The sequence below is a fragment of the Mizuhopecten yessoensis genome, unplaced genomic scaffold (genome assembly GCF_002113885.1).
Source record: "Mizuhopecten yessoensis strain PY_sf001 unplaced genomic scaffold, ASM211388v2 scaffold9109, whole genome shotgun sequence".
Classification (NCBI taxonomy): Eukaryota; Metazoa; Mollusca; class Bivalvia; order Pectinida; family Pectinidae; genus Mizuhopecten; species Mizuhopecten yessoensis.
The window spans coordinates 1,222,363-1,236,533 of NW_018407883.1; the positions used below are offsets into that span (position 1 = coordinate 1,222,363).

The 14,171-nt window shown below is 33.3% G+C and overlaps 1 protein-coding gene across 2 annotated transcripts; it reads right to left on the reverse strand.

Moving 5' to 3' along the window:
* Positions 1–4,026: 4,026 nt before the first annotated feature.
* On the reverse strand, positions 4,027–13,124 carry LOC110457341. Of its 2 annotated transcripts, XM_021508567.1 has the most exons (4): positions 12,617–13,124; positions 10,840–10,983; positions 9,707–10,046; positions 4,027–4,396 (listed from the first exon to the last, which is right to left on the reverse strand). In XM_021508567.1, exons 1-4 carry the CDS (start codon positions 12,870–12,872, stop codon positions 4,393–4,395), a joined length of 744 nt encoding a protein of 247 aa, XP_021364242.1. In that variant the 5' UTR covers positions 12,873–13,124; the 3' UTR covers positions 4,027–4,392. The 2 variants fall into 2 exon arrangements, with proteins under 2 accessions (XP_021364242.1, XP_021364241.1); XM_021508566.1 differs by lacking the exon at positions 4,027–4,396 and having other exon boundaries at positions 8,200–10,046.
* Positions 13,125–14,171: the final 1,047 nt, after the last annotated feature.

The window sequence follows — 14,171 nt, forward strand, 5'->3', positions numbered from 1 at the left end:
GACTCTTCAACTTCAGCCGCTTTTCGCGATCTTCACTTGCAACATGACCAACAGGGACGGCTAACTACTTAGCTGTATGATAAGCGGGAGGATTCCACTTTCCTGTCGTGAACTTTCACTTTCTCGAAAGCAACATCCCTGATCCCCGACAACTCTGGCTACATATTCTGCTGGTGCTCCAATACCTGTTCAACGCAAGTGAATACGTTGAACCAAATAAGTGTGTACATGTAAGCACATCGCAAAGAGGTGCTGTGGTGTAACAGGGTCCATCGGCTTGTAATGGGTTTTCCAAGCGCAAAATAGAGTTTGTGGTATACGTTGAATTATATGCCCTGAAATCTGTTGCGATTGTATTTGAAAGTATACATGCATTTTATAGTTCAGACCGATGAGTATATCTCATACCTTTGAATACAACGTTTATATCGGACATACCAAAGACCATAAAAATGATCGTTGTTATTCCCTGCTTACCGTTCAGCATTAAGGATAATGCCAACAACCGATTCACTCATTGTCAGTATATTGTGACCGGGCGGAATGCTTTGCTGGATGCCTTCGGCATGGTATTTCAGTGAAATAGCACTATAAGTCGGCATCATATCTGCTCTATCACAAGGAGGCAATGATACCAACATTCCTTGCAACATGCACGCATACACAACATACATGAAGGCACCTCCTTAAATGACCTCAGCTGTTTATAGGACATTATACAAAATAAAACCCAAACCAAACCAAACGCTCAATCTATACATAAAAAGAAAAGAAATCGCACATGTATGTGTGTTCTGCTAGTGTGCTGGAGCAGTATTGGTATCCTGTTTTGCTGTGGAATTCAAACTTAACCTACTTCCATTTTTCCAACAGATTTAGATGTTACATCACAGAAACGAAAGCGCCCATTTCATCCCGAGTTGTACGGACAGGAGAAAAACAATCCTGCTTTCTGAAAAGACAAAGCTACGACAGCTTCGTCCGGACAAATGACGTAACAATCAATACCTGTTCTCAAGAGAAGATAACTTTGCAATACGCAAAGACGGAATAGCTGCATGTAGCAAATAAAAGACGTATTATTTAGGTTCGGTTAATTTGATTGTTTAATTACGAATATCTACCTGCAATCTTAATTCCGTCTTTTCGTATTGCATAGTTATCTTCTCTTGTGAGCAGGTATTGATTGTTACGCCATTTGTTTGTGAGAGTAACGTCATCAATTCTTGAGAAAACGACGTAATTTTCTCAATCAAACCAATGACGTAATAATCAATACCTGCTCACAAAAGAAGATAACTCTGCAATACGCAAAGACGGAATAGCCATTGCCCGAAGAAATGTTTAATGACAAATATGATTAGTGTTGCTTTTCGGGTAATGCGAATCTGTCATGCACGTGTCTTTACAAATAGGAGTACTCCCTCTAGACAATTGGTAAATTCTATTATCTGCACTGTCGGTATCACATTACATATTGCTATCATAAACCAGACGGTTGTTTGTTCGGGTCCAGTGAGTACATTCGAACATAATGTTGGTATCATTCATAATAACTATGGATATGTTTACAAATATTTAACTTATTCGGAGTTTGCATCACAATACATATTGTATTAGCATCTATGTTTGTGATTGTTTAAAGTGACTTGATAACATGCAAAGACTTTAATTCGCATAATGAAAGATAACACAGGCATTCTTTGTTCAAATTAAGTGATTTCAAAAACTGATTCTCCTCACAAGTGAGTGAAAATGTTTGGAAACATAAATGAAAAAGAGGAGTAAAACCAAGTGAATTCTATTATCTGAACTGTCTGTATCACATTACAACCTGTAAAACCGAGGGAATGGCTGGTATATTATAGATGTATGTCTTTCTGAATAAGAACGTCTCAATAAACTTACGCAGACAGCAAATATAATTTCTGAAAAATCATTTATTTGATTAAGTACGTTATCTGGCAAAATCATACAACTTTTACGCAACATAAAATCAAGTTTTATGTGTGTAGAAATAATGATAGCGTCTGTCATATGAGCTGTACTTGATTAAAAATAATTGTGTTTGGTTTTGTATTTACGATAGGACAGAAAAGATACTTTTCTGCACTAGGATAATGTGTGTCCATGCTTATGCAAAACATACTGAACACAAAACAGTATAAAAGTAACTATATTAACAATTTAAAAAGGTACATGCATTATGCTCATTTTTCGAAACTCTTGATAAAACATTTAAAATTGAAATTGAGGTAATTTGAGAGACTTAAATTGCAACCCAAATTAAGAAAACACTTGATATGTATATTTCTATATAAACGATAAACTTTAACTCAGTATTCCTGTAATTTTTTAACGTAATAAAAAGTTGGTCAATCTGAATTGTGAATTGTGTTTAGTTTTGACTTTAAACAACAGTTAAATCAACTTATGATATGGAAAGCTAGGATGGTCATCTGATCAACACAAAAGAATGACACGTGATTTATACATTCCAGCATTTGCTCAAATTTATATAACGATGATGATGATGATGATGATGATGATGATGATGATGGTAGTGAAGGTGATGATAAGCGGTACATAAGATCGGAATTTCGATACCTAAAGATTATTCTAAAATGAAAGTTGAATGCATTGTATAAAGTAAACGCGTTAAAAACCAAAACGAGAAAAATTATGCTTTAAAGACATTAAAATACAATCTGAGAAAGTACATGTACCGGTCCTTGTAAAATATCTTATCATCATTTCTTCGTATTGAAATCATATATATTTACACTTAATTATTCTGCATAGCGCTACTCCATTCATTTACCGTGTATAAAATATGTCGATAGAAATATTTTGATTTAATACATTTAATTATCTTGAATAGCTCTACTTGATTCGTTTAAATAAAAAATATAATGACTTCGTGCAGTTAAAATATCTGCAAGTAAAGCAATATCAAATTATAAAATCCAATTACATAAACACGAACATTCAGTAATATCACCGTCCTCAGTGTATGATGCTCAGTCAGCTTCACAGAATTAGTTGTGATACTACCCATTTTCACATACAACATAATGACTTGATATACACGGTATACTGCAATTAAAATTGTTATTCAAATTTAAATTTATAGACAATATTCAAATACAATAACCTGTTGTGTGTAGTACAGCACATCACTATTTTGAGTGTAACCATTTACTAAATGGCTAAGTCATAAAATCAATTCTACATATATCTGCATGCTGATTAGTTTAATTAATTATTAATTGAAAATCAAAACAAAATATAAAAAAAGCACGAATCAAAGCATTTGTTCCTTTTCTTAGCACCATCTCAATATCAAATTGGACTCAATGATTCTAATCTATTAGAAAACTATATTACATTGTTCTTAGGGATAAATGCTACCTTGTACACATGACATATGTAGGAGTTGTTTACCAGTGCTTATTTCAACAACATGTATGTTATCAATCAACTTTACATAGTCCCTATTAACATAATTAAAAAAATATTTTCCGTTTTTTGTTGTTGAACTATTCTTGAAAAGATAAGGTTGCATACGTCCCTAATTGTGTCTAAATACGGCACTTGATTATTGTTTAAGCTTATAATAAGAAACATACAAAATTTGACAATTTGACCAGATTAGCTCCATATTCTACTAAATGTAAAGTTACCAGAAATGTTCAGTGTTGCTTGTTCTGCATTGGTGAGTGGTGTTATCAGAAAGCTGTTTACAGAAACGGTAGTGGTATGTCCCTCCATTCCAAATTAAAGCCATATGATGTTATGAACTGTACAAGCACTTTTGTTTTGTTATACAAATAGCCTTTTAGAATTTGCAACGTAAGGTTAATAAATTCTCGAAATATTCAGCTCTATAGCTATAAACATACAATTGAGCCGTTTTGCGAGTCACAGTGACTCATTAAAATGATTCTATTTTCGGTTCTGGTCAAATATCTTCTTTAAGGCATAAACGGTGGTAAACAGTGGCGGATCCAGAGACCTATCTGGGGGGNGCGGTCCTGAAGCCCAAAAACCCCCTGGGTCCGCCACTGCTACATGCAAGTACGCGGTATGATATAAACAAGAGAAAATGAACTGCATTATTTGAACTCCTACAAAATTGACTCCCGACTACAAAATTATTTGCTGCAATACATATTTACATAAATTTGTAACAAAATACATGAAAACATATAGAGAGCTCCATGGATCTTTAAGTACATGTACAGGCACTGACGATCAGTTCACGTGCCTTTGCTTGCTGTCTCCCGCCACGCTACCCCCACCTACAATCGTCCACATTAGCTAGGGGGAGACTACCCATCATCGTCCACGGAGTAAGGTGTAGGTTCATAAATTTGGAACAAATTTCTGTTGCTACCTGCAAAGAAATTTGATCAGTTTCAGAAAATTGGTTTGCCCAAGCTTATTTGTTTTAATTCAGATGTTTTCTTTTATTTAAGAATTCCATGGGCAACAAAGGGTAGCTCGTAGAATAATGAGTCATAATATTGAATTCATGTTTACTTAGTTAAATTTCTAGTGATTATATTCATTATTTTTATCTGTAATTTGAAAACAAAGATATTGGGAAATTTATATAAGAAAAAATATATATTAGGATATCGTTTTTTTCTTATATACATTTCCCAATAACTTAATCATTGGCAAACAATAGAAATGCAATTGATTTATCAGGAAAAGATTCATCAAATCTGGCTTTTTGCCCGTAAATTTACATGTCTTGTCATGCCCTTATTTCAGTTTCGATAAATCGAGATGAAGAATCCTAAATGTTGCTCACATGAATAAAAATAAAGAATAAAATAAACCATTGACTATATGAATTAACATTTTAGACGAGAAGATTTTTTTTTATGTCAAATGCATATATAATAGCAAAATGAAATATTTAAGAAACTGTGGCCACTTGTATAAAACATCTCAAAGTTAAGGAACATCTCAAACAATGTATTGTCTATGGGAAATCTTAGACTTGAGGAAATCACAAGAGTTGAGATGTTTTATACAAGTGGGCTCTGGTAACTAAGTTACAAGCAACCTAACCTGTGTCAACTTGTTTTAAAACATTTTTTATCTCAATTTTTTTTTAAAGTTTTCTGAAATTAAGTCACATGCACTTTCATGATAGGAAAAGAAACTGTGTAGCATGTTAAGATGAACAGGTATGATAAAAGCAGCCATGCAGCGTGTTGGGAGGACAGTCGTAAATGTTAGGTAGAGAGACGCAGCAGGAAGCAAAGAAAGCAGTCAAGGTGTATATTCCGTCTTTGCGTATTGCAGAGTTATCTGCTCTTGTGAGCGAGTATTGATTGTTATGTCATTTGTTTGTGAAAGTAACGTCATCAATTTTTGTGAAAACGACGTTATTTTTTCACACAAACCAAAGACGAAAAATCAATACCTACTCACAAGAGAAGATAACTCTGCAATATGCAAAGACGGAATACGTAATGAAGACCAATTAGGACAACAGGTAAATACACACACTGGTAGAGGCCAATGAATGATACGGGTGTTAGTCAATGAATGATTGTATGAATGAATGAGTATGAAATGCTGATAGGAAAATAACACATTTTTATAAATTACATTAATTAAAGTCAAATTACCGGAACACTTGTCATGATAATAAAGCTAACATCACAGATCAACTCCACCAACTTTTTATTGCGTGACGTTTCTCCATTTAGAAGATTGAATACCATGTGTTTCTTGTCAGATTGCAATGACATTTGTTCGCGTCTGTTTTACTGTCGATATCCATGCTTTAACTGGCCTTTCACATAGTTTATGAATAAGCTTACATGCGTAATTCCAAACTTGTTAGAGTGATTGAAAACTGACAACATTTCATCGGATACCTTTTTATTGAATAACTATTATTTATTTCTGTGTTACAAAATTCATATCGGTCATACTATCAATATTGGAAATTAATGCAGTTTGTTTCTTTTACAAAGAAATCTAGTCATATATTGTCATAAATGCATAGCGTATATCCTTATCTAAAGTAACAAAAGTAGATTGATATATGGCAACCAAGGAACAACTATTTACAAGTATATATAGTACATTATATACATTGCAGTTATATACAAAAACTACTCCTACGTACCAGGTAAATGTTTATTTACATCTTTACCAATTGCAAGAGACTGCGTTTTGCCTGAATGAATGCACTGTTCATAATGTATTAATTATTAGTTGGACCAACCAGGAGATGAATTACGCTTTAATATTGTAATTTAATGATTAGTGCGATAACAGTACACAATGCAGTTCGTATAACAATCATCAAGGATTTTCTTTTGTCACCTTATCATTAGACTTAGTGGAGTTTATTGTCCAAACGTCCAAATAACAAATCAATTTTATTTTTTATTTTAATCTTTAATACCAATAATGAGTGACATATTGTAAAAAATGAATATTTTGATGAATATCTTTTTCTTTTCTTTCTACATAAAATATTCCGGATACTAATTGAGCTTGAATAGGCCAATTTAGTCATAAATAGCTGCACACGGATGTCATAAGAAAAACAAATTTCACAACATAATATGATGGTAGTTTTTCCATTGTATATCACCCTTGTTTAAATAATAAAACATTACATAAACTCAACTTGTAATCTGTCTGGTAATCTTGCGTTTTGTAATTTTATTAAAATAAACCATCAATGAGTGTGAGATTTTAAAATTATAACCAATCATCATTGCACATACAAATATACTACAATTTGTTAAAGTTACTATTATGGTGCACCAATATAATACACTTCAACCAAGCATACATGTATGACACCAGCATGTGCTTAGCTGCCCAAACAGAAAACAAAACAAACAAATTCACTGCTGTTGTACCCCTTGTCCCCTACAAAGGCCATGCCCTGGACCCGCTCCAAAATTAACCCACACTGAACAAACGTTAGCCACGTGCATGTCCAGTGATAATGTACATGGTTGGTCAAAGTCTCAGATAACAAAAAATGTTATTATTTAACTAGTTTATATCATGTTAGTAAAACAAAAAGGAAATTTGCACCATTTATATATATATATATATATATATATGTACATAGGACATTAAAGAGAGTTGGAGTTATGAGTGACGGATGTATACTAAACTTAATAGGAAATAATGGGAAGGCATGCTTTGTCATTATCTATAAGCATACACAGTAAGGGTTAGAGAAAGATGTTCTATTAACACAAAATGTCAAGACATCAAAATGGGGAATAGGGAAGGGGAATCTTAAAAAAAGTGTTTTAGTTTCAAGTGCACATTATTGTTCTTCCACATTTTGTCAAAACCAGCTGTAGCAACCCATTCCAAAGCTCTAGGTATAGTCAATACTGACCAAAGCTCTAAGATACAGGCCAACACCAGTAAGTTCATGACCTCCTAAATTGCACAACTGTGAAGTTGATATTAGCATATGTTCCTTACATATACATAGTGTAGTTGATATAGCTACATCATTTTTGTCTGGGTTAATGGAAATGTCTGGGTTATCAGTGTTCACTGAGATGATACTTTTAGATTAATTAAATTCTTCATTTTAAAGAAACTCCTCATATTGTTTATTTCCTATAAAGTTTGATTAACATCTATTTAAATAATCTATAATGGCAAGTGCTTGGTTTTATAAATAAGACGGACATTCCAGTTTTTTATATACACTAGAGAGTACAGTTGGGGAAATTTCCTTGCAAATGGGGTAATTAATAATTACCCTTTTTCTGATGAAATTTCCCCAAGGACAGTTTATTTCCCCATTTTTAGTTTAATTTTTATCATTAATAATTACAATGATCAGTGTTTTAGTTGCTAATTTAATATTAATATATGTCAAAATCTAGGCTACAATAATTATAAATATATACCCATCTGTCTCGAGTACAGAATCCAGAAAATGTTCTCATGTGATGGCCATGATTAAATTAGATCTTAACCCATTCACCCCTAAAGTCACATTTGTACCTTACCAAATCAAAGACAGGAAAAGTTCAGTTTAAATATGTAGGGATGAATGAGTTAAAAAGATAAAATACACGAATTTATTTCTCGGAGTTTCTTTTATATATTTCCTTAGAGTATATGAGCGTACCACATCAAATTGGTCCCCTTGATATTTTGGATATATATAAATTACCTGCGAATTCTAGGAAAAAAATATTTGATCTTCATTTTCATCAATGTTTCAGAATATGTAAACTCTTATTTAATTGTTATTTTAAATTTTTAATTACACTGAGATTATCAAACCAATGGCCAGTATAGTTCAATGTGTGTTTTGAAAAAAACCACTTTGAAATTAATAATCATATTACTAAAACCTTTAAGTATTAAAGTACATGCTCGCATTTGACCATCAAAATGTAATATTTATAAGTACCTAGAGGGCTGTTATTGAAAATCTACAATAGCATCTAAAATTAATCTAAATTGCATACGAGTTAAATATCATAAATGAGTTAAAGCTAAGTTACATAATTATATTGTACACATATATATAAGGATATTACACATTCTATTTATAGCCAGTACATTAAAATATGTATCATTAAGTAATATATGTTGAGTATAAAATTACATTTGGTTAAATTCCTACTCAATTTCGACGGTAACTAACTTTCTAAATGATATCGATGAAATATATGATTGTGCATATATCCTGAAATTTTTGATGATTGGGAATTTTTACAATGGACAACAATATTCAATTTTGTACAATAAAATAAAAGAACTTTTTGTGATGCATTTATGAAGCTTTAAAAAAATGTTGGGATGAGGGATCGATATATGTCGTGATTTTGATCAGATATATGTTAAATTCTTGGAAAATTGAAAGTTCTTGTAAGATCAGCAGTAATTATTTATCTATATGCCTCCAAAATCATCAGTATAGATATAGGTAAGAAAACAGTTTAATTTTTTAAATATTTTTACAAAAGTTAGAGAGCAGCAAGAACTAAATTATAGAAAACACTTGTCCTAAATTCAAATAAATTTATGGTATATTATATATCAAGTACCCTTTAAAAATTATAATATTCTCACGGATATCAAATTATTTTCCTGAAAAAAAAACCTTCCATGAAAAGAGTAAAATTCCATCTATCAATTTGCACCAATAATGATCATGATCGGACGAGCAAACTGACACAAAATAACTTTTCAATAATTTAACAAGTTACATATATTTTTGTTGTAAAGAACAGAATTTTTGCAGTCTTAATCATATAGGTATTTCCTTGAATAAAATAGTTGAGTTTGAGAACATCATTGCATAATTGAAATTCAAAAAAAAATCAAAAAAATCATGCCCTACAACATATTTACTGTTTGTCACTTCAGACATCAATTAAATTTTGCTGCATATAAATAAAATATCATGATTTGCATCTTAGTTTAGTTTAGACTCTACTTATTTATTCAAGGAAACTTGAAAAGATACATCCAGTCCCAATTTCTCAAAAAAAACAGAAAGAAGGAAAAAGAAAAATCAAGGTGGTCTTGCTATGCTGGATATGAATAACCTACATTTAACCATAAAACATTTTCTGATTTTTAGATTTTCCTTTTTTCCCCTTTGTTTTTTGTTGAGAAAATGGTTCAGAAACAGAATTAGATATTGATTTCGCCAGGATTTGTTTTTGTATACCCGATATTGGCGAAAGCAGAGTGGTTCAGTTTCCCTGGAATTGGGCTGGAACCAAGGTCAGGCACTTCTCTTAGCATGTGATAACGGGTGTCGTGGTACTCCCGACAGGTACAGCAAGCCTGAATCCACATGCAGACTGTTCCAAGTATGGAAAAGAAAACTCCAATGCATGCTATGTATGTCCCATAATTAATGGAAACATCTGGAACAGAGATCAGTACTTTGTAAAACCCAAACCGGTTTGGTTGATAATCCGGAACAGGGAGACCATGCCATTCTGCCTGGGTGTCCGCAATTACTGACAAGAATACGAGGATTATTGACGTCAGCAGGCATATGGCTGTAAATACAAAACAAATGGTATAACAATAACTGGTCAATAAAAATATAAGGAGAAATTAGATTCCACATAGGGAAATGGTGGCAGTAGAAAACGGATGCAAAATTGAAAATAATGACTTGTTTTAATACAGTAGAACCTTGTTATCTCGAAGTCGAAGGGTCGTGGAAAAACTTCCAGTTATCCATTCTTTTTACTGATTTCATGCTAGTCTACTCACGAAAGATGTTCATAAACACAGAATGGCGAGATGTCGTACTTTTGCGTTTTATTTGTATCAAAGAATTAATAAGTGACAAAATGAAATTCGAACTACGCAGCAGACAATGTTTTGATGTTGGATTTACGCTATTGAAACCAATATCTTACTACGAGGTTTCCGAGTTTTTCGACTTTTCAGGGTTCGAATGATCAGTTTTATATACTATAATAAAGAAGAGGTTTGGTCGGGACCTCATGAGAATACTTAGAGATAAACGGGGTCTTCGAGTTAAATGAGTTCCAGATAAAGAGGATCAACTGTATACATAAATCAACTATACTAAACAATACTTTTAAATTAGATGATGAAATTAAAAAGAATATTTCGGATACCTGTTATAGATCTATGTAGATAATATGTATATAAAGGAATTATTTGGGATGTATGTATGGTTTTGGCCTTATCCTTACCAAAATTTTAAAATGATATAATATTAAGTTATTTGCTGTTTTGAATTCATGAACAGCTATAACATGCAACACTCAATACTAAAACCAAAATCATCAGATGGAAAAAAGAACTTTCACTTACTTAGAGGGGTGGTTGCCACAGCCAGGCAAAGCTCTCCTGTCGTGGAGGCGTATTTCCTACATGCCAAGAGAAATGTTGTAGCACAGCACACAATCATCCCCAGTGATCCCAGCAGGTACAGCAGCTGAGCCATCCGTAGCATTGCTGTCAACATAGAAAAATCTTTTTTTTTTACATTTAAATCATATACCACAACAACCTCACCATAATCCATACACTGAAAGTGTCAGTCATGGTGCAAGGATTTTAATTTTTAATTATGATTTTGGAGGATTTGCAAAACAAGCGTTCTATTTACCTGGGACACTGAATTTATTACCTGTCTGCAACCTTTCAAGTTATATACATATATGTAACTAGGAAATTTGTCAAAGTAATTTATTCAGGCAAATTTCCTTTAACACATTTAGCAAGCTTTCCTTACCCTGATGTGTTATGAGTACCATTATTTAGATATTCAAATGTTACTTTTTTATTTCAAATTCTTTATTTCTCTGATCATGACATTAAATTAATATGGGTCAAGGTAATTTCTTTAAACAAACTTGTACCGGCAAAACACCTGCCAAACACACATCTATATGTGAAACTCCTCATGATCAGTGAACATAAATTATAATAATAATAATTTGAGGTTATTATGTACCTCTTTATTACAACCTTGTTCGGAGGTCGTCTCAAAGTGGTTCACAAATTATTATCCGTGGTTATAGGGCCTTTGCAACCAACCAATATCTTTCTCAACTCCCTGCAGGGGAACATACAGCCGGTGCTGCCATATCAGCGCTCAGTCACTCCCAGCTAGCATTCAACAATGCCAGCACTGCCCAATTAACCATTTACTCATTTACAGCCAAGTAGACTTGAACAAGCGAAGTTAAGTACCTTGCTCAAAGATACAACACAGTGCATGACGTGACTCGAACTAGCAACCCTTCGGTCACGAGCCCAGCGTCCTACCTCTAGATGACTAAATTAGGCTTAAATGTGGCTGGAACACTGGTACCCTTTGCTTTCAAGTTAAAGCATCAAAGCTTATTATAGGGAGGCCTCGCATGCATACATATTTATATATAGTTAATGAAAGTGGCCCATTGTCATGTATCATACATGTTACCAAGCCACTATATATATATATATCAATAAAGCAAAACACAAAGACTAGTATAATCGGCTAGCGCTTTCGCCCATCTTGAGGCTAATCATAATCCGCATGAAGAAGCCCTAGAAGGCAGAAAGGCCTAGCGAATGATAAGAAAAATGGATGTTTTTATTCTATATTTTCCTTCGCAAGGACTTATTTATTGATTATCTACTATATATATAAAAATAACCAGTAATAAATAAACCCCTATAGGTACGGATCATCAGGGGAATAAATCATAAGTGGACACAATTAGACTGATGAAGAACCTTACACCTGTGACAAGAACCTTACACCTGACTGCTATAATTTTCTTTTTTTTAGTGAGTAAAAAACTGTATTGAAATACAATATATAAGAGCTGTAGTCAATGTTTATAAAATTAAGTATATATTTGTGAACAGCTAGCTAGGTGCTGGTCACACTAATGTGAAGTGTATAGGATATAGTATACACATCATACTAGTGTGTCCAGCCCATGATCTGATCTGCGTCTGTGAATCAACCGTGAGTCATCCGCCTAGCTAGATTTTATGGTGTGCGGGGGGGGGGGGGGGGTCATTTATCAATCGCTTTTATAAACAAAGCAATAGTAGAAGACAATAAAACAATGCAGAAATTAAATAAACTTACGTGGAACCAGTCCTTGGTTGTCTATCTTATCCAGCATCATCATGTTGATGAATCGGCTCTCGTCCATGAAGAATAAACCAGAATTAATCGACCTCGGCACCGTCTGTCGGTCGTCTTGAATTGTCAAATCTACGTTCAGGACGAACCAAAATGGTAGCAGCGCTGATAAAACGCACGCTAAACTACACAGACCGTACATGATACCGGTAAGAGTCAATATTTTGGCCCGTAGCAGATTACTTATACAGTCCGCCATATTTCAAATGTTTACAACAATACTTCCGCGTTTTTACCTGTCCACAGGTAAATTAGCACACCTGTGTAATTTGAAGTTACGCTTTAGCTTCAAAGAGTCACTTTGGTACAACGTATCCTCCGAAAAGTCAGTAAGTGGTTAATGGTTATGTCATGGTACCATGTTCAATAATAACACCGAAAATTCCTCAAATTCTACAGCTTTGACCGTCTATCTATACTACCGCCATCTTTGTTTACCGTCAGGTGCGAATGTGACGCTATCATGTAAAGGGGGATAACCCTCTGACATGCCGCACCCGAATAATGGCCTAATTGGCCAGTCATTTCTTATGCATTTATATCGATTGTACCACGGAATAAAATAAGTCAATATTTGAATTATCATATTTAATTTCATCATAATTAGTTGCTTTATTAAAACTGTTGCGAATTCTCATAACTAACAATGATTTGAAAAGGTATAAATTCCCTAATCAAAGACATATACATATGTCTCTGACAAAAACGGACTTAAATTAATGAAGGTTTCACTAAGTTTTGTTGACTTTCAGTTTTACTTGCGATAATATCAAACCATGATCATGATATATTCGATTCTATTTAAAAAAAAAAATCTAAATTTGAAAAATGGATAACATGGGTACCTAATTAATATTTCGGGCACTTTTTTGAAGTGTAACTTTTTTTGTTGGTTGTCTTAGCGATTCCTCGCCATGTGCCATCTGCCGGGACGCAAATTAACTACTAACCGCGTGTGTGTTAGAGGAGTTATATATTATTTTGTGTTATCTTTCTAATTTGGAAATATAATTTTTGAAAAGTAGAATTTGATCATTGACTGGAATCATCACTAGTAAAAATGAAAGTCAAACCTAGATCAATTCCTTCTATAGCAGAACAGAAATTGTATGTGACGGTGGCTTCCTAAAATGTAGCTATGAATGTGCCGTAAAACAGAAATTTAGCCACCAATTTGAATATATTATTTAAACTTAATTAGTATCATATACGTGTTAACTTATAGAACCACACCCTATAGAGTACTGATGTTCCTAAATCTTATATAAGAGTCTTTATCGTCACCTCCGACGGTCTTCTTTTACAAGAAAGGTGAACGGAAATATGATTTTTATTTTAAATAATTTTGGAGTATATTTCATGAAAATCGCGACAAAAGCCATGCAATGTGCAATATAACGAGGATGACATCGCGAGTTCCTTTTTGAGAACGACGACGAGATTGTCCATAGTCTATTGTACTCTAACGGACATAGTCTATTGTACTCTAACGGACTTG

What these genes read in the sequence shown, in the direction of transcription:
- LOC110457341 (XM_021508566.1), bottom strand. Translation starts at nt 12,872, where the DNA reads ATGGCGGACTGTATAAGTAATCTGCTACGGGCCAAAATATTGACTCTT. An exon ending in CAACCAAGGACTGGTTCCAC is followed by an intron (nt 10,984 to 12,616) that starts GTAAGTTTATTT and finishes CTATGTTGACAG; the next exon opens with CAATGCTACGGATGGCTCAG. An exon ending in TGTGGCAACCACCCCTCTAA is followed by an intron (nt 10,047 to 10,839) that starts GTAAGTGAAAGT and finishes TTGTATTTACAG; the next exon opens with CCATATGCCTGCTGACGTCA.